At 35.9% G+C, this 26627-nt stretch overlaps 2 protein-coding genes across 2 annotated transcripts; one reads left to right on the forward strand and one right to left on the reverse strand.

The window, feature by feature from the left end:
• Positions 1 to 849: 849 nt before the first annotated feature.
• On the reverse strand, positions 850 to 14745 carry LOC126971373 (transcription termination factor 5, mitochondrial-like). The gene is made up of 8 exons (XM_050817676.1): positions 14244 to 14745; positions 13009 to 13246; positions 11135 to 11295; positions 8942 to 9282; positions 7318 to 7449; positions 6069 to 6187; positions 3156 to 3386; positions 850 to 1256 (listed from the first exon to the last, which is right to left on the reverse strand). Exons 1-8 carry the CDS (start codon positions 14479 to 14481, stop codon positions 995 to 997), a joined length of 1722 nt encoding a protein of 573 aa, XP_050673633.1. The 5' UTR covers positions 14482 to 14745; the 3' UTR covers positions 850 to 994.
• A 398-nt stretch (positions 14746 to 15143) lies between these two features.
• On the forward strand, positions 15144 to 26218 carry LOC126971420 (transmembrane protein 43 homolog). The gene is made up of 7 exons (XM_050817737.1): positions 15144 to 15319; positions 15394 to 15620; positions 18090 to 18283; positions 20137 to 20312; positions 21068 to 21296; positions 22335 to 22440; positions 25825 to 26218. The coding sequence occupies exons 1-7, from the start codon at positions 15215 to 15217 to the stop codon at positions 25958 to 25960; spliced, it is 1173 nt and encodes a 390-aa protein (XP_050673694.1). The 5' UTR covers positions 15144 to 15214; the 3' UTR covers positions 25961 to 26218.
• Positions 26219 to 26627: the final 409 nt, after the last annotated feature.

Here is a 26627-nt window from a genome sequence, read left to right on the forward strand (position 1 = left end):
TTAAAAAAAGTAATTAATTTTCTATACTTCAAAAATTCACCTTAAATGCTGAGTGTTAAAATTTGATTTATTTTTCCATACGCCAAAGTATATCTTCTAACGCGTGTACATAAGTACACACACTCTTTCTTTTTCTTTTACAAAACAGTATTTAGCTTGTGTTTAACTAAAACGTCGTTGAACACAACATAAACTGAAGTGTACAGGAACAATTAAAGGAACGGAACACAATTTGTATCAGCTGTCATCTATCTGTCGTCATATAAATCTTCCATTTGAAGATAATCTACACGTTTTTTCTTTTTTTGGAACGAAGTTCCTTACGGCAGGCTTGGAGGAGATAGGGGTTTTGCTGCGGGACCGAACTGAAAAAAATGTGATAGTAAACTGTAAGAAAAAGTCCGTGGAATAAAACCGTTAAATAAGACGTGCGCAGGCGCGACAGTCGTTTCTATTTCTATGTAATTTTATGTTATCAAATAAAGAGACATAAGTATTTTGTTATTTTAATTGATAATTTGGATTACTTTTTTTTTTATTTTACGTAATTTATTATTTCCTAAAATACTGAAATTCCTAAATACTTTCGTGTAGTTAAATAAAAACTAATCTTCAAAATTTAAGAGAAAAATCAAGAAAACCTACATAAAATTGAACACGATTTTTTTTACAAATTGTGTCGATTCTACATTAGCCGAAGGAACTTCGTTCCTACCTGGTGTCCCACGACACCACATTTTTTTATTATTTTTCTTTTTATTTTGACACACCTTAGACAAGCTTCAACTCGTGTTTAAATATGAGCAATGTCCAGAGATTGTTGAACGCTAAACAATAGAAAGACACAGATTTGTAACAGAACTTTATTAAAACAAGTGTTCAACACATGTTTAACTTTTTGTTATAACACAGCAGGTGTTTTCTTTACACTGACTGTTTCGTTTAGCGAGTATAAACCATAACAGTTATATAAAATTATTGTCTTTAGCGGAGATCAAATAGAATTAGCGTTCCGTAAGTGTTGCTGTTTCAAATGTAAACTCTGTTCCTTGGCGTCCTTGCTCCATATCCCGTCGCCGCTGAAGTGGAAGCTCTTCTCTATCTCGTACAGCACCAGGCTGAGCACCTGCCCGTCTGTCAGTCGGGTATAATCCAGGCCGATGTGACCGAGCTCCATCGCGTGGCCGTGTTCCGTGACGCTCGTAACGCCGTCTCTCAACTTTCTTATAAAACTTATGTGTCTCTCTATTTCTGACCTGTTAAACATAAAATTACTTTAAATACTTAATAAATGAATATTGACACACTTTTTACATAAATTATCTTGCCCCAAACTAGGCATAGCCGTACAAGAAACACCCCAACACCAGGTACAAGACACAGCAAGTGCGAAAAATTGTCCAAAATCAATTCAAGCATCGAAAGGCAAAACGCCGCTATATTTAGCGGCGTTTTGCTAACAATCTACTAAGAAATATTATTAATCAATTGAGAATCTTTGGGGTAATTTAGATTGCTAAAGGTCAAATGATAAAATTTATCATGAAATTATTCATTTCAAATCTTGTAATATTTAAATAATTTAGTATATAATAGTATTTTAGTTATAATGCAACAAGTGCTGGAACAATATACCACCACCTAACAATTAACAGTTAATTTCTTTAAATAATAATGAAAAAATATCTCTTAAATGAACATCAAAGTCAGTATTCCAGCCTTAGTTGCGTTCAAATAGACCAGGAGCTTTTAATTTTGTTTTATTTTATTATTTGTTATGACTATGTTTTTTTTCTAATTTGTAATTACTTTTCATAATCTGTATGATTTGTTCTAGTTTTTAACTTTAGTAGTACTGGTTTTTCATGTTTAATTAGTAAAGTCAATTTTATTCAGGCGAGGTGTCCCCCTTGAAGTCATGTATCACGCGAGGGCCACAGAAGATCAGCGTGGTAACACATTTGTGTTGAAACTCATGCTGAGGCTCCTTTTTTAAACACCACACGTTTTTGATATTTTAAATTGTTTCACTTTTTGCGTGAGTTTATAAAAAAATCTTTTTCATTCTTATTTTCTTTAAAAAAATGGCTTCGGTTAACTTTCATGTGTGGCACCATAAACCTAAGATACTAGGTAATAGACAAACACTTTCCTCATTACGGCGAGACTAAATTTAACATGTTCAAGTGTGCTAGTTTTACAGATGTGTTAGTTAAGTGTGTAGTATTATGCGTTCAGACAATCCCTATGACAAATATTGATAAACGGCGTCATATTCACGTATACAATATTTTATTTTCTAACACATATTTTCTTAAATTATTATAATCTTAAGAAATAAGAATGTTTTCTGTGTATACAAAATGTAATATTTAGTATTTAAGTGTATATGTTCTACGAGTATTAGCCTGTGAAATGTTTTTTTAGTTGGATTATTGCTATATCACCAACACAGTCTAATATAGAACAAGTCATAATTATATTTTTTAATTAATATCCTTTAAAACACAGAACAATAGCGATAAAAACACGAAAATTAAAACGCGTTCAATTTGACAGGAGACTAATGTATACAAATTATTTAAGTTTTCTTGTCTTAGTCGAGACGAGACTTAGTCTCGTGCCAGATTTTGGCGAGACAACACGTCCTGAGGATGCCTCGTGTAGAGGCGAAACACGTGTCGAATTGTTTTTAAAAACAAATATTGGCGGAATTAACACTAAAGAAAACTTAAATAATTTGTATAATTATGGATTTCCGCAAAGTAACGCCTAATTCAATAAATTTTCTTAAATCGGCAGGAGACTAATGGACACTAAATTGTTTAAAAACGGTTTCAGGGAACAATAACGATAAAACTAAAATTAAAACGCATTCCAATTTGACAGAAGACTAATGGACACTAAATTGTTTCAAAACGGTTCCATGGAACAATAACGACAAAACTAAAATTTAAACGCCTTCGCATTTGACAGGAGACTAAAGGACACTAAATTGTATCAAAACGTTTCAAGGTTTCATATATTCCGTCTCTTTCTCACACCTAGGTTTTTATTAATTGATAGCGATCTCACTTTCACACAGAGTTCGTACTTCGTATACTACAGTAGTATAATAAGTTTATGTGTGACACGATCTATAAAACGATACTCACGCGGGATACAGGAGTAGCTGGGAGTGTCGTAGTATGACGTCATCCGTGAAATTCTTCTTCAACATTACAATATTCTCATGAAGAACCTGCAGGGGAGTGTGCAACCAGTACTTGTGTCTCTTAAGTCCTTTTAACACTGCTTTGTCGTTTGAGTTGCGGCCTTGTAACGCCGCGTTCATGAGTATCGCGATATCGCTGCCACATGTTTTGTTACCGAAACTGCTGAGGTACCTTGAACCAGGAGATGACAATAATTAGCCGTCAATAATCTGAAGCTGTCCCAATATACCCGATAAGTGATTCTTATCGCCTTATATTGAAATTTCCATACAATAATTCTATCGCTGGTAAGCTATACGTCGTCCCATTGACAAACAGTGTGGATAAGGTGAGTTACCGTTGATAAGTTTATTGGGACAGAAAAGTCCACAATACGTTACGATTTTTATCTCAAGAAAGAGATAGACTGAATATTGGGAACGGCCGTAAATGAACACACACGAGTATAACTACTTAACCGTAATTTTAAGCCAATATTCACGCGAGAATCTCGTAAGAATGCGAGAAAAACAATAGAAACGCGAATGTGAAAGGAAAGGAGCTGAAGACGCAAGAACAGACGAGACTTCTACTGACAACACACTCGCATGTTTCTCAGAGTCAGTAGCGATAGACGCGTCTTTTATTAAAAGTTTTGCATGGTATTTACTGAGCGTCAATATAAGCCGAATATGGAACAACCGAACTAGAATTGGCATTCCTATTATATTTTCAAAAGATCAAACACAGATTTGGTGGTATATAAGTATTATACTTTATAAAAAGAAACAAAGTTTTTATTATACAACGTGTACTCGGTGCCAGTGTCTTTGCTAGCAGCGGCTACTATATTGCTTACAGTTTGTTCCGAAATAATAGAAAGAAAGAAAGATTTTTTTTATTTTGAAACGTACAAAGACATAACATAAAAAATAAATATAAACTTAAGATTGATAAACAAGCAAAAAACAAAAAGACTGAAACATTTCTATTATTTATATACGATTCAAAAAATGGTCCCAACTCAGCATGTTGCTGGTTTGAAAACCAACGCTAGTCTTCCGTTGGGCCATTTTGTGACGTCAAGAAAAATTTTTAAATTATGTAAATTAAAATCAAAACTTTTTACTGGTAGGAAACTAAAAGTAACGTGGTATAAAAACTAAATCTTATATACTTACATAAGGTAACCTAATTTAAAATTAATTTCTTAAGTGTTTCTATCTGATTATAAATAACGATGGGCAATGAATGAGTTAGAACGTTCTACTTGTATACTCAGTGGCCGCATGTAAATAAATAGATAATTTCTGTTCGTTGCTTGTTACGTCAACTGTCAATTATAATTTATCCCAAAAAAAAAACTAAAAAATAATCATATTATGAATAATTGATTTGAATGAATGAATGGCCACCGGTCCTCGACACTAACCTATGCGAAACATAGCGGCAATAGGCCGCTACTTCACGCCGGTATTCTGTGCGAGTGTGGTAGTTAACCCGGACGAGTCTGGCCCGATTGTGCTGACGTCAAAAGACAAATCTCTTTCGGACAGTTTGAGGATTTCTAAAAATATGTTCAAGGATATCTTTGTAATGAAGATCGTTGTTAACTTGTTATTTAACCGATTCGGATTTTGGAAAAGTCAAAGGGGACCACGCAATTTTTTTTTAATGGATGGAATGAATTTGATTTTTAGTTACCTTGTTTCAAACTGTCAAGGTTTTTATACATTTAAACATTACTATCGTTGGTTGCGGAAATTAGCTTAGTTGCGTAAAATGAAAGGTAGCCCAACTAGAATCGCGACGTCATTCGCGAAGCGACCGTGAAAAGGGTATGTCGACCCCCACATCTCAAACCGTGCGTTCGCTGCGCGCGTGCGCCGCTACCTCTTATTAATAGTTATTTTATGCAACTGTTGTGTAATAAGGGGTATTAAAACACGGCTTCGCCTCGTGTGATAAACCCACATTCGTGATAATAGTATCACATGAGTGTTTTAATACCTAATTATCAACAGTTGCATACAAGACTTTATCTACACCCAGAATATGAATCCTCAAAAAGATTCTGAAACAGTTAGCTTACTGCTAACATTAAAACAGCCAGTCCTAGTAGTAACCTAATGTCATCCATTACTGATTATATACAAATAAACTAAGTATTAATGAAATAATTATTTATTTTAGTACTAATTTACATTTTGTATAGTGCAATTATTAAAATTCACTTGAATATTATCTTCTTTTGCAGCGTTTAAAATATCCGGCGGTGTGATGTCAAAACTTGAATCGCTCATTTTCAAGAAAAATGGCGGGGTTTCGAATAACCCACTTTTTTTTACGGAGCGCCACGTTCTGGTAGTGTGGAACGCGCGTAAACGAAAATGTTCTTTTTTTGAAATTCATACAGAAATCATGCATCGAGCAATAAGAATGTGGCTGTTTATTGAAACTCTTTGCGCATGAAGGGATCGAAAAAAAAACCAAGGAGTGTTGTTATGAAATTCAGTACAACATTACAACACTCGTTTGGATGATGTAATGGCTATAGGACATTGGGTGTTTTAATGTTGGTAATAAGCTAACTGTTTCAGAATCTATAACGGAGGATTTAAAGCATGGGTGTAGATAAAAATTTTTACTTAATATTTTGAGTCCTTCCTTGAAGCTGTGTCTGTGGTGTAATAAAATGAAGGACGTCCTGGCAGGGGCCTGCAGAAGATATCAAGGTTAGTCCCTGGAGTTTTACTGCATAGAGCTAATTGGTTTTGTTTTTCTATACAGTTCACTCAAAATATTCTTTTAAATTACCCATCGAGACGAATCGTCAAATAAATTATTTTAATATAGGTTTGTATAATTACTTACACATCAAATACACTGTCAGCAGATATGAGATGATTCAGGCTGAAGCATTGTTTCTTAGACACGTTTATTTTGGACAATCTTCGCAGCATCTTCCTCTTGTAAACTATCAACGTCAGCACCTGTGTCCAAACAACATTTATTGACCAGCTGTTCGAGAGCCAGTGAGAGGCTCCTTTGCACAGGATGCCGGCTAGATTATGGGTACCACAATGACGCCTATTTCCGCCGTGAAGCAGTAATGTGTAAGCATTACTGTGTTTCGGTCTGAAGGGCGCCGTAGCTAGAGAAACTGCTGGGCAAATGAGACTTCACATCTTATGTCTCAAGGTGACGAGCGCAATTGTAGTGCCACTCAGAATTTTTGAGTTTTTCAAGAATCTTGAGCGGCACTGCATTGTAATGGGCAGGGCGTATCAATTACCATCAGCTGAACGTCCTGCTCGTCTCGTCCCTTTTTATCATAAAAAAAAAACTTTAAACAGCCGCTTAGGAGTGTTTTTCTCATTCTGACTTAGGTCAATAGAAGAAGACAGAGTGAGAATTAGCAATGCTTTAAGTTAGCAGACTATTATGAATAAGGGGGTGAGAATTTTTCCAATAATTGTTAAATCACCTTCTCCCTAATTTAATTTGTATATCCCAAAGTATTTTGCAGGCGAGACGGTAAAAACAAAACAGATGATAAAACAATATTTCAGCGATGATAAAATTAATTCTCAATTTTTTAGTTTTAGGAATTGGCAATTTATCTAGCAATCGGTAGACTACTAATGAGAATGTATGTATTATAGAAGATACTAGATTAAAGTCCCAACCTTTGAATAGTCCGTGATCACAAGATACCTGAACATGAGCACGTTAAAGAAGTGTTCATGCGTTTATGGCGTTTTTGAGACGAGCAGGTCGTTCCGGTGATGTTCATTGATTCAGTTCTCTCATGATTCTTGAAAAACTTCAAACTTCTGTGCGGCACTACAACTGCGCTCGTCACCTTGAGACATAAGATGTTAAGTCTCATTTGTCCAGTAATTTCATTAGCTACGGCGCTCTTCAGACCGAAACACGGTGATGCTCATACACATTACTGCATCACGGCAGAAATAGGCGCCGTTATGGTACCCATTTTCTAGCTGGCATTCTGTGCAAGGGAGCGTCCCACGTTTAAGAATGATATTTAATTATACTTAGTATGGCCACTTGTAGGATGTTTTATCAAATAATATTATACTAAAATATAATATGTACTTGCCCTGGGATTGGATGCTAATACTTGGTATTCTTTAGTATTGATAAGTTCTTCAAATCTTTCTCTAATAGCCTTAGGACTCAAGCAGAATATCCGTAGACATCTTTTTTGTGCGTCTTCTGATATTTGATATTCCTGATTTTGAAACAATAACATTAGAATGTATCTATCGGTGTGTATATGAATTTTTACAAAAGAATAATAATAAAAACAGATAATGCTCCCTATAACGCGGTAGGAGGTGATAGGTGTATTTACGCATAACGCGTTTTCTAACCCCGTAATTCGTTATAATAATTAATAGTTCGTAACAAGTATACTCATAAGTCTTTAATACACAAATTTAATTTTGTAATAACACAATCGACACACGTGCTAAGGTATGTAAGTAAGGTAAAACACGCGAAGCTTATTATGAACTGTACAAATCATTATAAATTATTCAGTACAGAAATATGTATGTGGGAAAACCCCGCGTTATATGGAACACATCGCGTAATATCTAAACGTTATAGGGAGATCAACATATTGTTTACAATAACTTATTATAACAAACTGAAGTGGCAGTGGGCAGGGACCATAGCTCGACAGACAGATGGCCGTTGGGGCAGTAAGGTCCTCGAATTGCGACCACGTACTGGAAGGCGTAGTGTTGGTAGGCCCCCCACAAGATGGACCGACGGACTGGTCAAGATCGCCGGAATAGGTTGGACGAGGGCAGCGCAGGCGATCGTCATGGCGATCTTTGGGAAGCCTTTGACCAGCAGTGGACGTATTCCGGCTGAAATGAGCTACTAAATGCAATACAAATTGCGACCGGTTGATTACCTGAATCCGTCAGTGGATTATCAAGAAACTTTACTGGAACAAGGACTAGCTGTAAGGGCAATTACATTGCTTAAGGAATGACAGGCTCATGAGACGTTCCACCTTAAAGTTCAAGTGTCGGCTTGAGTGAACCATAAACTTGGTGTTCTAGCGTAATAGACGAACCCTGTGTGAGAGTGAGATAATTATCTTTACAGAAAAACCTAGGTGTGAGAAAGAGACGGAAAATATGGACCGTAAATCCGTTTTGGAACAATATAGTGTCCATTAGTCTCCTGTCAAATTGGACCACATTTTAATTTTAGTGCTTTAAGGTAATTGTCCTGTATTTTAACGGATATTAAATAAAAATGTATTTGTTCGTGTTCTGTGTACGATATCTACAGCAAAAATCCAAATAAAGAAATTATTTACAGGTAAATATGATTGATTCTTCTATACTGCTTTCGTGGTGCTTATTTTCAACTGTGGTTTATACATTTCTATAAACTACCAAATACAAACTTACATGTCAAAGTTTTAAAAACGCTAGAACAAACATTCATTTATTTCATACAAAGTTTCATGGTGTCATATTCGATAATGACGATCTTCCGTACAAACAACCACCCCTATTTCAAACCCTGCAAGGTTTTTATTCGCGATAAAAAGCCTATGTCCTATCCCAAGCTCAAGTCTATCTCTGTATTTCATAAAAATCGGTTCAGTGGTTTGGGCGTTTGACATTTATAATATTAGTAGGGATAAATAAGTGCATTAATTCAGGAATATAATATTTCTAATCTAGAAAATTATTTACCTCTAGAAGTTTTTTGATCTCCAAAAGCGAGTTGCAGTTATTTTTTAAAATGCTTGGCTCCAACTTTATAGCGTCCTTAATATCGTATCCTGCTAAGGTGTCCACTTTCTCTAAGATAAGTAAGGTATTGAGTGGATCACAGGATATAAGGAAACCGTTTCTTCTAACAGTGCTGTCATCCAACTTCAATGTATCTCTTGCAATGTCTATGGACTGCACAATGTCGCACAGGGGCCTATGTCTCAATGGTAAATAATTTTTACAATACTTTTGAAAATCTTCATTGGTGATCGCTAGTCTCCACTTAAGATATCTCTCCAAGACACTCATTCGTATGGTTACTGGAATTTCAACAATATAAGACATGTATACACGACAACACATTCTTCCTCTCCATGAAGCAGAGGTGCCAGTTTTATATAGAATATAGGGTAAATTGCATTGCTTATAACTAATTCTAGTAGGCTTCATAAGATACATAATAGCTTTAAGGCTAAATGTATACACTTTTATAATAAAGCCCCAGCCACTGTTCAGGCATTATCTATAAATAAATTTTAATGTTTTATAAAAAAATGGCTGTGTCGTAAATCTACAGCTGAATGTCTAAGTGATCGGACAGACTGGGACTAGATTATGATTATTTATATCTTATATTAGAAATTACATCAAAAAGAATTCTAAAGGAATCAATTTTGAGAAAATAAATGCCTTTTATGCCTTTTAAATATCCGAGGTGTGTTAACAGATTATATAATTATTATCTATGTCTCAAACAAAGCACAATCAAATAAAAAATGCAACACTTATTATCCGTCTAGACTTAGATTAGATTATTTAAATGTCTAGATGACTATGACAGCTGTGAAAACGTCTAACACTTCACGCACACTAACATAGTGTCATATAAATCTCGAGTGTAAGACATAGCTTGTCACACACACTAAACTTATGTTCCTGTCTTGTTTTTATCGATTTTCTAACAGCAAAAGACACTATCTAAACATATAAATTATCGAAGCTTCTAGAAATAAATCCTAGTGGAAGCATAAGCACTGTAAGTTCCCAACTACTCATAATAAAATGTGTTTACAAAGTATGTTATAGGAATATACCAAGGGTGTGCATGGGTTTTCTAGCAAAGTAGGCACTGTAGATCTAACTCGAGTTTTTAAGTATCATTAAGTATCAAGACACTCATAAAATTTTAAGCAAAAATTTAAAAAAAAGCGTAAAAAAAATTTTAAGAGTGTTCAATAGAAATCTAACAAAGACCCAATTTCTATGTTTCGATCTCTTTGTTCGGACTCTGCGACAGCTGATTGTAAATATCAATGATGTTCGTTTACAACAGGTTAAAGCAGCGTCCTTCCTCGGTTTTCAATTTGATCAAACTTTGTCGTGGGATCACCACATCGAAAATCTATCTGGTAGATTAGCCGGTAGCTGTTTCGCATTAAGTAGACTATCCTCGACATTGTCAAAGAAAGCGCTACGTACCAGTTACTTTGCAACCTTTCAGTCACAGGTACAATATGGAGTTGAATTCTGGGGACGCGCCGCGGACTTTGAACGAGTTTGTCGCCTACAAAGGCGAGCCGTTCGCATACTAGCTGGTATACCGTCAGACGAATGCGTAAGACCTTTCTTCGTTTCACTAAATATATTGACAATACCAAGCCTCCAGATACTACAGGTAGGCTTATACGCCCAAGCTCATTTACACCAGTATAAAAAAAGAGGCGACACCAGCCAGTACCAGCTGCGACACGCGAATCGCCTAAATACAGTCCCACATAGCCTGGAAAAAGCTTCCCGCACAATGCACCCTATGAGCCCTCGGGTTTATAATAAACTCCCCAACTATATCACAAGCGTGTCTAATTTTAACACTTTTAAACATAAACTCAAAAGGTGGCACATTGAGCGCTCGTTCTACTCATAAAATGAATTTATAAATTAATAATTGAATTATTATGTTAAGAATGTATGATGTGTAGTATGTGATAGTATTTACGAATAGAAACTTGAACTTGAAGTTTGGTTATAAAATAATGTGGCCAAATTAAACTAAATTAACTTTAACACTATATTTATTTAGGTTCATAAAGAGATAATGCCTAATTGTCTATATACATGTACTCCATCATATACATAATAATATTATATAAACAGGATTATTGTAACACTCACATATATTTGATGTTGCATCTGGAAAATGTTTTAAATATTTTTCATTATCAGGCCATTCCTTCAATAACTCCAGAAGAACTTCTTCCAAATTTGAATTCGTATTAAGAAGGCCATTCTTTTTTAAGAAAGCGACCGTTCTTGACTTCACGATTGTGTTATATCTAGAAAAAGCAGTTCAAGAATCTGTATAAAATAGTTGACATACAATAATTTTATGAGGTGATTACTTTGTTGATTTCCATTGGAACAAATACATTGTTAAAACTTATATTGGATGTGACACCACAACGAAGGATTAGAAGTATAAATATAATCTTATATGTCCTAAAAGCTCCTTACTATTAATTGAAAAATAAAAAAAAACTATATTGATGGTTGCTTGACAATATACTCTAGAAATGTATATTAGGTAAAGTATTTATGTAAGCACATAAGTCCCAATTATTGTGATATTCATAACACAATTGTCATTACATTCACTTCTGAACCCGATCTTAACCAGAACTGTTACATGAAGAGCTAGTCATATTGAGCTGCCAATGGTGAGAAGTTATTATGGGAAAGGGACAATAACCTTTGAGGGAGTTCAGATATATAACAACCTGCTTTCAGAAATAAGAAATGCCAAAACATTGACTTCTTTTAAAGTGAGTCTTCAAAGGCACATACTCAATAATTATGAAATGTTTCAATATCATATGTAGGTTGTTTTATGTCTTATCTGTTTGCCTAACATTGAATTGCATTCTGTACCCACCATAATCATTGTTGTTAAGTATCTACTTTAATTTGTAAAATATTAATTTATCATGTAAGTGACAATAGGTCTTAATGAGAATAAAGTTATTTAAACCTAACTTAGGCTTTGAATGAGTTTGACATTGTTTTTAAATTACAGATATATATATGTATAAAGTATCACTTATTATAAATGTCCAAAATTAAAATAAATTGCTTTGGCTACCCTGTTTTGTTCAACATGTATGTTATAGGGTTAACCTTTTCAGAATTTGTAAAATGTTAGAAACAAAGACGTGAAAAATTAATGATTAAGACTTTTTAGTTTCTCTCTTGTTGTTTCTCCAACACATATGGTCCGGACCACTCCTTACAGAATGGTTGATATCACAATCTTGTGTTGTGAATGTTATCCCTCTCTTCTTGTATAGCTGTTTTAAGCTGCCTTCCAGCATCTCCAGAATTGGATATCTCGGTCTGAGTCTTTTGTTCAGCTCATCCTTTACCAGTGGGATAATCCTTTGCATAGGATGCCAGGTAGATTATGATTACCACAACAGAGCCTATTTCTGCCTTGAACCAAAACTGTCACAGGATGAACAGGAACATCCTGCTGAAGGTAATTGATACACCCTGCCCATTACAATGCAGTGCCGCTCAGGATTCTTGAAAAATCCAAAAATTCTGAGTGGCTCTACTACAATTGAGACCAATACATAATAATGCTTACATATGACAACTTCATGGCAGAAATAGGCGCCATTGTCCTGTGCAAAAGAGCCTCGCACTGGTTTATCCATTTGGGAGCATTACTAAATCACAACACCAATACTCACTGTGTAAAGGTTAATTCACGGGCCATTTGCTCCAATTTCTCTGAAAACTCCTTGGGGTTAAAGCCCTTTTCAGCCACACCTCTTTACACACAACCTTTTTGAATTACATTGCAGTTATGTGTACATCTCCTTATGGTGTTTTCTTTGCCCACAAGACCATCAAATAAACATGCATAAAATTTTTAAAATCAACCACACATTGGTATCTTGAATTGGGCCAAATTAAAGGCAAAAGCTCAGCCATGCTACATTAGATTAGAAGTTTGCATTATTAGATTATTAATAACACTTTACTCTTACCTGATGATATGTTCGGGTGAAATTTTAATAAAACCACATTCTTTAAGAATCTCCCCATAGTTGTCCATTGATATTGGGTTCATGCAAAATAAGTGAGGGTTATGACAAGCATCTTCAGCTGTAATACCAAACTTCTTTATAATATCAAGTGTACATTGCAACTGATCCCAAGATATACTTTCAATGTGTGGTTCTTTTTGTTTCACTTTTTTGAGATATTCACTTGGTATTATTTCTCCTGAAAATAAGTGTGACTATGATAAAAGGCAATTATTTTCTCAAAATTGATTCCTTTAGAATTCTTTTTGATGTCATTTCTAATATACTAGATACTACTAGCGCTTCGGAAACAAATGGCGCTTAGAGAGACAAGAAGAGGCACAAGAAACTCTCCCAGCATTCTTTTTTTGCGCTCTTTTTAATATAAAACCGCTGAGATCATTAATATGTAGCTTAGACTATGGACAGCTGTGAAAATGTTGAAAAAAATTGAGTTTAGTGTCAACCTCTATTTGGAGCAAATCATGCACAATGACACTGTTACATTCAAATTGCATGTGTAAGACATAGGTTGTCACACACCCTTAACTAATATTCCTGGACTGTTTTATATCGATTGTTGAATAGCAAGATACTCTATCTAGACATATTATCTAAAATAAACAGTATGACTACCAACTGGATGTATGTCTAAACTTTTGGTGTGGTTCTTGAAATCCATTTCCACACACTCCAAATCATTAATAGAACTTTATTCAGCTGTACTGTCTCCTAATATGCACATAACATCTGTTATCTCATCCATGAAGCAGTAAGACCCCTATTCCATAACAACCTGTATAGCCAAGTGGTTAGCGATCCTACCTACTATACTAGAGGGACCCGGGTTCCAATCCTGGTATAGGTGCAAGCATTTACATGATGAATATTGATGTTTGTTTCCGAGTCATGGATGTTTATATATATTACATGTATGTTTAAGTAAGTATATTGTATTAAATATATTGTTGTCTTGCAACCCATAACACAGGCTATATGCCAATTATCTTGGCATATTGAGAGAGTTGTGTAAAAGTGTGTCAATATAATTATTATTATTATAATAAATGTTAGTATCAAACATTGGTAAGTATATGCTGATAGCGCCTACAACTAAACTGGAGTTTGGGAAGTGTACACAAATCAAATCTATCAGTTATACTTACAAATAATACTATTAATTGAAATAAACAAACCTGTTACTTTTTGATATAATTGTGCAAAAGGTGTTGCAGAACTATATTGTCTTTTAACATTTTTTAATTGGCTATCAGACCAAAATTGATTTTTAAAATGCAAAATTCGTGTAAAAGATATACCAGGAATCTTCAGTCGCATCATTGAATTAACTGTATCAAGAGAACAGTGAGCACATTTTATTATGTAGTGGGACACTAATTCATTCAATGTGAACTGTCCATGTATGTAAAGCATAGGTATTTGTAGTCAAAAAAATTACTTGAACGTCTCATCTAGATAATGTATGTACACGGATTCAAAATTCAAATAGTTAGCGTGTATAGTTATTATAAAATAAATAAATAGTATATCATCATTATCTATAAGACTTAAAGTTTAAATTTATTGTCACAAAACGGTCTGTTAATAATCTTCAATTTTGTATATTTATTATTTGGATTTTATATTTCGATACCTAATGATAGCACAAAAAATACGAATAACAAAATTATAGTTTCAATTTTGTGTCAGTAAACCAACAGTAAACAATGAAACGTCAGTGTTATTTTTTTTTAATTTAATTATTGGTACGAGATGAACATCAGTGTTGAGTGTTCAGTGATATCATGAATCATGATGTCTGATGACTTTCTATAGAAAGCTCTTTAACGTATACAAGAATATTGAAAGTACTGTATTGACACACGGATTGGCTTCGAAGAATTAAAAATTTAACACGACAAATATTTGAAAATTGTTATGAAGAATGTATAAACAATTGAAAAGGCTTTGCCTAAAATATGTTGTCAAAATGATATTTTTACAATTGATGAGGCTGTATAGTCTATGTGCCTTGCCCAAACGGGACCATTTAAATAAAAAAATTAGTAGATATTTTATTTGACATTTGACAATTTGCGAATATTGTGAATTGTGATATTTATTTTCAATATTTTTATTTTTGTTTTTAAAAGATATTTAAATAGTAATGGATTGGTCTATTATAAGGAGTCAATTTAAACAAACCTGGCTTACTACATTGATGAGTTTGATTCTATTTAGTGGTGTTACTTATTTTCTAATTTGGGCAGAAGTACGTACACTATAGTTACAATTTTGTAATGTTTTCATTGTTAGATATGTAAAGTAATATTTTAATGTATGTAGGGAAACGCGATCCAAAGTAACCTGATGTTAGATGAGCTTGTTTCTGGAGCGGAAACCATAGACGTATTCGTGGGAGATGAAGCTGCTCGGTACGAGGGTCGAGTAGTTCACATCATTGGGCCCTTGCAGATTCTTGAACCCATATCCGAACCTGATTATAATATACATGTGCAGGCAGTCAAACTGAGGAAGAGAGTACAAATGTATCAATGGATTGAAGAAACTACGTAAGTTTATTATTATTATATTTGTGGCGTATCACATAATCTAATATGACTACACTTCGATGCCACCAAATAAGCTAGCTACCGGTGTTAAATAGACAACTCTCGGAATGCATGACACATACTAGCTTATAATTGGATCTCCGGTAGAAAATGTTTTTAACCTCTAATCAGATATAAAGAGAAAAAGAAGTGGACAGAAGTCTGAACTATCAAAGAAAATTGACAGTGGCAAATTATTTAAATGGCAAACAGAGGTTGAATATTAATAGCCAATATTTAGAATTCAATGATGAGTGGTCAAGTTAAATTGTCACATACATCATCAACGTAAACCCAAAAACAAATACTTATTACATTATAATATACTAGTGGACCCAACAGACATTGTCCTGTCGGGAATTTCGGACACACATCTTAAATATGAAAAATCGGTCCAGCCGTTAGGAGGAGTCCACTAAAATACACTATATGGATGGAATTGAGAATCTAAACCAATCTCAAATTCACTGGAACACACAAAAATCTCATCAAAATCGGTCCAGCCGTTCAGGAGGTAGTTCAATTGTGAATCTAAACCATTCTCGAATCCACCTGAAGACACACAGAAAGTTTCAATAAAATCGGTCCAGCCATCTAGGAGGAGTTCAGTGACATACACACACACACAAGAATTATGTATATAAAGATTAAAATTTAACATAATTAGGTACAAGTGAAAACTATCAACTGATATTCATCCCTTGTCTTTGAAATCAAGAGCTGACTGTCAAGAATCAACCCAATGCCAGGGGAGAGAGCACATCTCCCTCCCTCCCCCTCTCCTTCTCCTACTGCCATATGATACTAAATTATTACCATGGTGTCCTTTATACATTGATTGATATAATCATTAAATTTTAATGAATTTAAAAGTGTAAACTAGCTCAGTTCTCAATTATTGGTATGTGATTGCCAGCAGCCAAAGTTATCATGCTCCACCAGATAGATCACACAAGTGTTACCAGTCATAAAATGTACACACTTATTGAAGGTGGTGACTTGACATTGACACCACAACAAATCAGTGGAATTTCATTCAGTCGTTGTTAATAAATAATTATTTGTAAACCTTTTCTATATTTCTACTTCTATTCTATTCTATTCTATTCTTCCTACTATGGCTCCTGTGGAAGGTATACCACAAGTTTGCCAATGTCACGTTAAGGTAGACCACCAAGCTTAGAGTATTCTTTTACTAATTTTAATGGTATTGATTGGTGCTTAAGATTGAAACAAGTTTTATTTTCTTATACCTGAAACAAATATGCATGCTGTTAGGACTATAAGGGACAAACACAAATATAATTACTTAAATTATTTGATATTTACACAAAATATATACAAAAGGAGTGAAAACTAGGGGGAGGAGACATTTAAAGGAAGTTGGGCGGGGAATTTCAGGAGGTATAAAATTGTATAGAGAAGGTTGTGTTAAAGGGCAATTGAAGAATAAATGATCCACGTTTCCCTCATCTAGACCACATTCACACAAGGAATTGTCCCTGATTCTTATTTTAGCGAAAAATACTGGGGTACAAGCATGATTAAAATGTAAACGACAAATAGTTGAAATCACTGACTTGTTGGGAATTTTAAATTTCGAGAACCAAGGTTTCTGAGGATATATTTCTACTTTTGCTATAATATATATGATAGCTGTAAGGTTACAATAATGTTTTATTTACCCATAGTATTGAAGTTTACAAGAGAGTTTCAATTACAATAGCCATTGTAGCCTATTGACCAATACTTGAATCTCAATTAAGCTGCTTTTAAATATACATTAATATTTTACCATTCAAAAAAATAAATAAATAGTATATTAATTCATCAGCACTTTATTATTAAAATTATACCTAAATTTTGTTTAGTATACACACTAAAATCTTTTTTTTAATTAAATAAAGTAAGATTTTATTCAAACATACATAAAACTATAACTGCTCCTTGGGGTAGTTACAGATTTCATTCCTGTATTTCATACGCCTGACTACTCTTCACCTTGCCCATTTTCAGCTACCTACATATCCTACTAATATTATAAATGTGAAAGTTTGTATGTCTCGATGTATGTTTGAACTTCTTTAACGCAAAATGTACTGAATAGATTTTGATGAAACTTTACAATAATATAGCTTACACACCAGAATAACATATAGGCTATAATTTATAAAACTATAGTGTGAATACAAAATATAAAAGAAGTGTAATAGTTACTAATGAATACAACTAGCGCCATCTCTTATCAACTAGCAAGGAAAAGATCAATACAATTTATATGGCAAAACAATGTTTGCCGGGTCAGCTAGTCATACATAATAATATGACTAAACTGATTGTTGAAAGTACACATAGCTCCACCTTTCTCAAAACATTCATCCACATTCACATTGTTATAAAAGTTTTCAATTATTTAACAATGTTCCTCAGGGAGACAGAGAATTTCTTGACAGAGCGAGCAGAAGAATCACAGAAGACCTATTGGTATCATAAAGAGTGGAAGGATTATGTGGTAGAATCGTCACTGTTTTATATCAGGCCTGGCCACCACAATCCCACTTCCATGCCCCTCTTCAGTGAAACACAAATAGCAGAAAATGTTAAAATTGGCTGGATGTATTTAGGTAAGTACAGTAGGTGCTTGATATATTCCCGAGTAATAAAGAGGTTGGCCTGGACATAGAGCAACTCCAACAAGCTGTTGACACTATTTCTGAATGGCTCATCAAAGCCAGCATAATGAAGTCAATGTACGTAACTATTACGCTTACAGAACTGAGGTAATACACTATGAGCAGTGTAGTATATCTCGGCCTACACCTGGCCACCATTCAACTTGTAACCAGTACATAGAAAGCAGAGCAAAATTAAATGTATGGCACAGAAAATTTTACTGGATGCTGGGTCGTACTTGACAGTTGATAACCTGCTCAACTAGAATAAGTGCATATTAGGAAATTGACTAGAGATGTCTCTTTTGCAACTTGTGGTAAGGTAGATCCTGTAGATGGAGCCACAACCTGAGAGTTGAACAAGACATTTTGGTTGATGTGCACGGGCGGTTGGCTTAGTTGGTAAGATTGGTCGAATGGAGCCCGAGAGGTACTGGTTCGGATGCCGCTCCCACCAAGGATGATCCTTGAATTTTGGTACAAATTAAATTCATTAATTTGATTTGGTTCCATAAAGATTAGAAAAAGGTCCTAATATGGGTAATATGCTTTTTTCTAATCTATATTATATCAGTATTACCCACCCACATTGCTCTTGTTTGCACTATGTTAGAACTGTTTCAAATCTTCTTGGCATACACCTATTAGGTGATAATTTTATTAGATCAAATGATCAATAAAATCTTGAGAGATTGCGTTCTATTATTCCTGTAAAATTTCTGTATTTAAGTTCATTCTAACAAGCGGGGTTAGAATTTCTTTTTTAATTAGTTTCCCAAGCTTGTCCAGACATGGTGCATGCGTGCTGGCCACCTCATAACATTGATGTCCACATCTCGAAGGTATTCATTCATTAACTATGGCCGCAGTATGGGGGTGTGCACTATCATGCATATAAACAAGGCCATCTCCTATTAAAAGAGCTACTGGTGGGTATTACAATTTCCTTTAAATGTCAGTCAGTCCCCCCAAATACGGAAGGTAGTATTATCAAAAATTACCCTACTATATGCCTCTTTTCCATTTATGTTGCACTATGCGTACTTATCGCTCGGGCGTCTCCATACTTTAATTCTTCTATCATCTGGCTTTAGGCAAAATCTGGACTCACCTGTGAATAGATCTTGACTGCAAGCTTCCTCATTCCAATTTTCATTGTTGCCAGCAAAATCAACTCGAGCTACTCGATGGTACCTATTTGGCAAGAATGGGGCCTCATGCAGGAAAGTGTGAGTTTCTTCCGGCTGATTTCAATCTTTTTCTGACACTATGCGTATTGTAACGTCTCGAAATTCTTGGAGCATCGTTATTACCTCAGAGGAAGTCAAGGTTCTGTTTCTAAGCACGTTGTTAACAATAAAACGGTCACCTTTGGTCACAGTTTTCCGTTAAAGTTTAGTCTTGTTAACTATCCGGTCTGCCAATACCTCTTGACATCAGGTGTACCATAGATTTCGATACTCGTAATGTTCGGACCAAGTTTGTAAAAAGAAAAAAAAAATTCAAATTCAAAAGTTCAGAAATTATCGCAGTACAGAAAAACGCAATGGTTAAAAAAAAATGATTTTGTCATCGAAAAAAAAATATTCTAAAACTGTCTTTTTATATAACGATTTACTTATGATTGTGGCCAGTCGCTCACAATAATTAGAACAAGAAACATCAAATCTTTTTCTTGTTCCGCTAAGTTTGTAGACTACGATTGAGCAGTTAGGGTGGATATTTCTAACCTACCCTCTGTTTAGACTTTAGAGCATTTTAACAATCAGTCGTAAATCATATGTGTGTATGTGCTTTGTTCACAGGTTTAGATGTGAAGCGTAAAGTTAATGATTATTATGAGATTTGGTCCGACACCAGACCAGAGAGGAATGACATCAAACTCCACTCTGGATTTTATTACCATGGGAATAGCCCTCTAGAGCATGAGATTGGAGATTTACGTGTCCATTTCTCGTATGCGGGGAGAGTAAACGACATTGTATGTATTTTTTCTATATTACTTTAAAATGAATGAAATTTTCAATAATGTTCGTTATGATAATCATCAATCATATCTATCGCATGAAAAGTTCCTAAGAGATGTTTAACACGGCCACTGCCGAAATAAGAATAATTCCATTGAGGAATGTCTGCCTACTCAATCTTCTATTACATGAGTGCCATCTTGCGTCCTAAGAGACACAACTGTATTAGGTCGGTACACCCTGAGAATTACCCCTCTCCTATCTTAAACAGCCATGAATGGCAGAATGATCTCGCCAAATGGCAGGGCTAACATACCACCAGTCATGCGGGTAAGATCTGAAGATCTAAAGAAAAAAAAAGCTAGCTGAGTTTCTTGCGGATGTCGTGTCGGTGTCGTATAGTAGAGAGCAGACTCCTACGAGTTCATTTATATCTAAGATACACATACAGTATGTTATACTGCTACTATGTTCGATCATATTTCAGTATTGACACACTTTTACACAAATTATCTTGCCCCAAGTTAAGCATATATAGTCTTTGTTATGGGTTATAAGACTGATATATTTAATACAATATACTTACTTTAACATACATAAATTCATATAAACATACATAAATATATTTAAACATCCATGACTCGGAAACAAACATCCATATTCATCATATAAATGCTTGCAACTACCGGGATTCGAACCCGGGACCTCTAGCTTAGTAGGTAGGATTGCTAACCACTAGGCTATACAGGTCGTCAAAATCATATTTCAGTACACTGCAGTAGGAGTTGTTGAACGAGGCACCCTCCAGCCATATAGCCCGGCCATCTTCCCGGCTGCCGATCCGATATCTTTGTTCCGGAAGGGATCCTACACTTTGAAACAGCTCTATGATTTGGAAAAGCGTGACGCTAACACTCACACATGGAAGTATCGACTGCTTGGCTTCGTGCAGGTGTTCGCTTCGGCAATGACTCTCCATCCTGATTGGTTGTCTATATGTAAGTGCTCATATACCTACCTTACTCATAAAAAAATAGTTCATCTGATGCTATAGGACCACTGCCGCTCACATTGTCTTTCGCTTGACATCGCTTGACACGCTCTGCCCATTACAGAAACTTCACTGCAGAAATAGGTGCCGTTGTTGTACCCATAATCTAGCCGGCATCCGCTGCAAAGGCGCCTCCTACTGGTGAATATACTTTAGTGGAAGTAAGTTTTTTGAAAATCTGACTGCAGAATAATGCCACACATCCAGATGGTAGAGATGGTATCCAAGTTTGAAGCGCGTTGTGCGAAGGTGGAATTCGCCGGTAGGAATCTGGTCAAACAGCTCTTTGGAACACTCCCCGTGATAAATGCTACGCCAAGTGATCTAACTATTCACAGAGTCGAGAATCTAGCGAGATTCTCGACAATTCGAAAATTCTTATTTGCACCAGACTAGTGATGAAAGAAAAAGCTCCATATGTGGCCGAACCTGCGCTTTGTAGAGCGCTAGAATATGGACCAGCTTGAGGTAATGCCGATATGTATTTATAACGTCAAGCTTCCTCGACGATAGTATAGATTTGCCTTCTAGATGACTGAGGAATTGGCAATCGCTTGAGATTCCTAGAACCAGTATTGCTCAGTAGCGGAAGTTGGAAATGTTGTCGAAGAGCTGCAACAAGCTAGAAGGATACAACATATTATGGTTTTTTTTTTGGGGATAGCGCGCAATTTGAGCCTTCTGGGTATTTTAAGCAAATGGGGTAAAACTAACCACTTAACGCCATTTTGCAACCTTCGCAAGAGAGAGATCGATGCCGTGTTTACGACATCCTCAGTACTGTCAGATGTCCATAAAGTTCCAAATATTGACTGTTTTGAGAGGAGGGCCTCATGCCATACACAATCGAAGGCTTTTGCTATATCCACACTACCTGCCTAAATGCACAGACGACATTTGAGCCAGATGTCATGTTGATTCGCCCGAGAAGTATGAATTTGACATAATAATATTATTATTGTAATCGCCACCATTTCTCTTACAGTTCTTCAATGTAAATGGATTTCAAGCAGCTTCAAGCGATGCACTCGTCTCTGGGTCAACCTGGTCCTCTCGTTCTCGTATACACTACTGGTCATATCACTGCCGTGGTGAGTTCTTAAAAAATAAATAGAAAGAAATGAACTCTGACAACGAGTTGGAATTACATTGAGATGTCGCTTCATTGTGTGTATAATGGTGAGTGTTCGCACAAATGTCTAAACTTAAGCGTGACTGCGCTCCATCTGGGGTGAAGAATCACGTCACGTGACTTCGCGTCAGCTGTATTAAAAAACGCATCGTCAGTCTTCGCTTGAATTCCTGCCGACGCGAGCGCGCACGAGTAGATTGGAATTGGCAAAACCGCCTCAATATAATTACTAATTAGTAACTTAAGTGTTGTTTTACGACGACTTTATACCCCGGGGTTTGGTTTGTGAACTAGTGATACAATTGGAGCACTACGAGCTGATCAAGTAACTCACGCTTTTATAGGTATAAAGAGGTTACGCCCCCGCCTTCACATCATTAAATTATTAACCAAAATAAGTCCCAGAAAGGCAGTATGACACGAGCCACCGGCTTATTCAGTGAGTGTTATGGACAACTGTTTGACCTGATCTTTGCCGCCGATTTCCACCACACTCCGCGGACTATGACGTCATCCTGCTTACTTCGATGTGGAACGTGCCACCCAGGGTGGTTTTTAAGAAACTTTTTTCCATGGACGACTATACTGTCTAATGAGCTTGCTTGCGCGGTGTTCTCCTCTGAGGCTGAGATCATAGAGACTGTTCAGATTTTACTCACGTTAAACTTAGCCGAGTTCAAGCTTAGCATTATCTTTGATTTCGTTTTTATAGCCAATTGACATCTGAAATTATGCTGTGTTTGAGCTAATACGGCCCAATACGCGTTTTGTCACACTCCGCTAAGTTTTACGTACCTAGGCTCTATAGATACTACCGCATTTATCACGGGGAGTGTTCCGAAGAGCTGTTCAACCTGATTCCTGCCGCCGAATTCCACCTTCGCACGACACGCCACATGTTAGGATATCATCCCCAACATCTGGATGTGTGGCGGTCCTCCACAGTGCGGTTTTCAAGGAGCTTTCTTCCTCGTACTACGAAGCTGTGGAATGAGCTTCCTTGTGCGGTGTTTCTGGGACGATACGACATGGGTACCTTAAAAAAAAGCGCGTACATCTTCCTTAAAGGCTGGCAACGCTCTTGTGATTCCTCTGGTGTTGCAAGAGAATGTGGGCGGCGGTGATCAGTTAACACCAGGTGACCCGTACGCTCGTTTGTCCTCCTATTCCATAAAAAAAAAATGATCTCAGCCTGACAGCCTGTAGGCTCTATAGATACTACCGCATTTATCACGGGGAGTGTTCCGAAGAGCTGTTCAACCTGATTCCTGCCGCCGAATTCCACCTTCGCACGACACGCCACATGTTAGGATATCATCCCCAACATCTGGATGTGTGGCGGTCCTCCACAGTGCGGTTTTCAAGGAGCTTTCTTCCTCGTACTACGAAGCTGTGGAATGAGCTTCCTTGTGCGGTGTTTCTGGGACGATACGACATGGGTACCTTAAAAAAAAGCGCGTACATCTTCCTTAAAGGCTGGCAACGCTCTTGTGATTCCTCTGGTGTTGCAAGAGAATGTGGGCGGCGGTGATCAGTTAACACCAGGTGACCCGTACGCTCGTTTGTCCTCCTATTCCATAAAAAAAAATTGATCTCAGCCTGAGGTTGTGTGTCGCGAGGCTCGCTTGTAATGTCGTAAGTTATTTAAAACGACTGTGCTGGAGTAAATATTATTATATATTAAACTAGCGGGCCCGAGAGACGTTGTCCTGTACACCCGTGTTAAATTTGAAAAATCTGTCCAGATATTAGGAGACCACTAACATACCAGGAGAATTATAAATGGCCTGTATTGAGAATCTAAAAAATCATCCAAATCGATCGAGCCATTTAGGAGGTAGTTCAATTGTGAATCTAAACCATCCTCGATACCACTGAACACACATAAAAATCCATTCAAATCGGTCCAGCCGTTTAGGAGGAGTTCACTGTCAACACACGTACAGAAGAATTATATATATACACTAGCTGACCCAGCAAACGTTGTATATATGTAATGTGAATTCTCTAAAAGATTCTGAAACAGTTAGCTTACTGCTAACATTAAAATAGCCAGTCCTTAGTAGCCAGTACTAACCTATTATTATCCATTACTGATTTTATACAAATAAACTAAGTGTTAATGAAATAATTATTTATTTTAGTAGTAATCTACATTTTTTATAGTGCAATTATTAAAATTCACTTGAATATTATGCTCTTTTTAGCGTTTAAAATATCTGGCGGTGTGCTTTCAAAACTTGAATAGCTCATTTTTTGTAAACAAAACAATACAAAAATCGAAGAAAAATGGCGGGGATTCGAATAACCTACTTTTTTTTACGGCGCGCGACGTTCTGGTAGTGAGGAACGCGCGTAAATGAATGTCCATTTTTTTTAAATTCATACGGATACCACGCATCGAGCAATAAGAATGTGGCTGTCTGTTGAAACTCTTTGCGCATGAAGGGATCGAAAAAAAGAACATAGGAGTGTTGTTATGAAATTCAGTACAACATTACAACACTCGTTTAGATGATGTAATGGTTATTAGAACATTGGTTGTTTTAATGTTGGCAATAAGCTAACTGTTTTAAAAATTTTAATAGAGGATTTATAGCATGGGTGTAGATAAAATAAATAAATAAATTCAGCACAACATTACAACACTCGTTTGGATGATGTAATGGTTATTATGACATTGGGTGTTTTAATGTTGGTAATAAGCTAACTGTTTTAAAATTTTTAATAGAGGATTTATAGCATGGGTGTAGATAAAATAAATAAATAAATTCAGTACAACATAACAAAACTCGTTTGGATGATGTAATGGTTATTAGGACATTGGATGTTTTAATGTTGACAATGAACTGTTTTAGAATCTTTGATAGAGGATTTATAGCATGGGTGTAGATAAAATAAATAAATAAATTCAGCACAACATTACAACACTCGTTTGGATGATGTAATGGTTATTAGGACATTGGGTGTTTTAATGTTGACAATGAACTGTTTTAGAATCTTTGATAGAGGATTTATAGCATGGGTGTAGATAAAATAAATAAATAAATTCAGCACAACATTACAACACTCGTTTGGATGATGTAATGGTTATTAGGACATTGGGTGTTTTAATGTTGACAATGAACTGTTTTAGAATCTTTGATAGAGGATTTATAGCATGGGTGTAGATAAAATAAATAAATAAATTCAGCACAACATTACAACACTCGTTTGGATGATGTAATGGTTATTAGGACATTGGGTGTTTTAATGTTGGTAATAAGCTAACTGTTTTAGAATCTTTAATAGAGGATTTAAAGCACGGGTGTGGATAAATATATTTTTTTAATTTGTATTTCAGGTTGGTCCACAAGCCGTCGTTCGGTGCTCTAGTGTTGGGCGGCGCGGTTCTGCCCCTGTTGCACTACTCCACGGTGCTCTCGGGGCGGGCGGGGGGCGAGGGGGACACCCGCCATGATCGCTACGAGGACCGCTGACAAGCCCCCCTCCACGTGGTCCTGCCCCACCTGGTCAAGATGTGCGTCATGGCACTGACCTACGCGATCATTGCGTTTCAAGTCGTAGAGCGTTAAATATAATGTTTGTGTGCTCCATTAAAAACAAATACAACAAAATATTTTAAATACTACACAAGTAGTTGCCGAAATATTACCAAAATCTTAAAGAAATAATAGTTTCTGGTGCGTAATATTATACGAAAGTATTAACATTTTTAATTGCGGAGTCAAAATTCCACATATTATAGTTATGTATTATTAAATAGCCTTGAATGATTATGTTTTTAGATTATCGATTGGAATCGCGGACTATACCACATTGTTTCGAGTACAAGGCGGAATCAATTGTACCTCATGCCATGCCTTAAGGTAGCCTTAAAGGCATAAAAGACATTTATTTCCTCAAAATTGATTCCTTTAGAATTCTTTTTGATGTATACTTGATACTACTACCGCTTCGGAAACAAATGGCGCTCTGAGAGGGAAGAAGCGGCACAAGAAACTCTCCCATCATTCTTTTTTTGCGCTCTTTTTAATAAAATATACAATATTGTACTGTCATTGCTATTGCTTTAAAATAATCATAATCTTATCCCAGGCTGTCCGGTTAATTAGATATTCAGCTGTGGAGTAGTAGGATTTACGA

This window comes from Leptidea sinapis, chromosome 23 (genome assembly GCF_905404315.1).
Source record: "Leptidea sinapis chromosome 23, ilLepSina1.1, whole genome shotgun sequence".
NCBI lineage: Eukaryota > Metazoa > Arthropoda > Insecta > Lepidoptera > Pieridae > Leptidea > Leptidea sinapis.

Coding starts and splice junctions, on each gene's coding strand:
- LOC126971373 (XM_050817676.1), bottom strand. CDS start 14,481: ATGCTTTACATACATGGACAGTTCACATTGAATGAATTAGTGTCCCAC. Junction 9,283..11,134: donor AGATGCAACATCAAATATAT/GTGAGTGTTACA, acceptor TTGAAATTCCAG/TAACCATACGAATGAGTGTC. Junction 7,450..8,941: donor AGATCAAAAAACTTCTAGAG/GTAAATAATTTT, acceptor TTTCAAAATCAG/GAATATCAAATATCAGAAGA.
- LOC126971420 (XM_050817737.1), top strand. CDS start 15,215: ATGGATTGGTCTATTATAAGGAGTCAATTTAAACAAACCTGGCTTACT. Junction 15,320..15,393: donor ATTTTCTAATTTGGGCAGAA/GTACGTACACTA, acceptor TAATGTATGTAG/GGAAACGCGATCCAAAGTAA. Junction 18,284..20,136: donor AATTGGCTGGATGTATTTAG/GTAAGTACAGTA, acceptor CTTTGTTCACAG/GTTTAGATGTGAAGCGTAAA.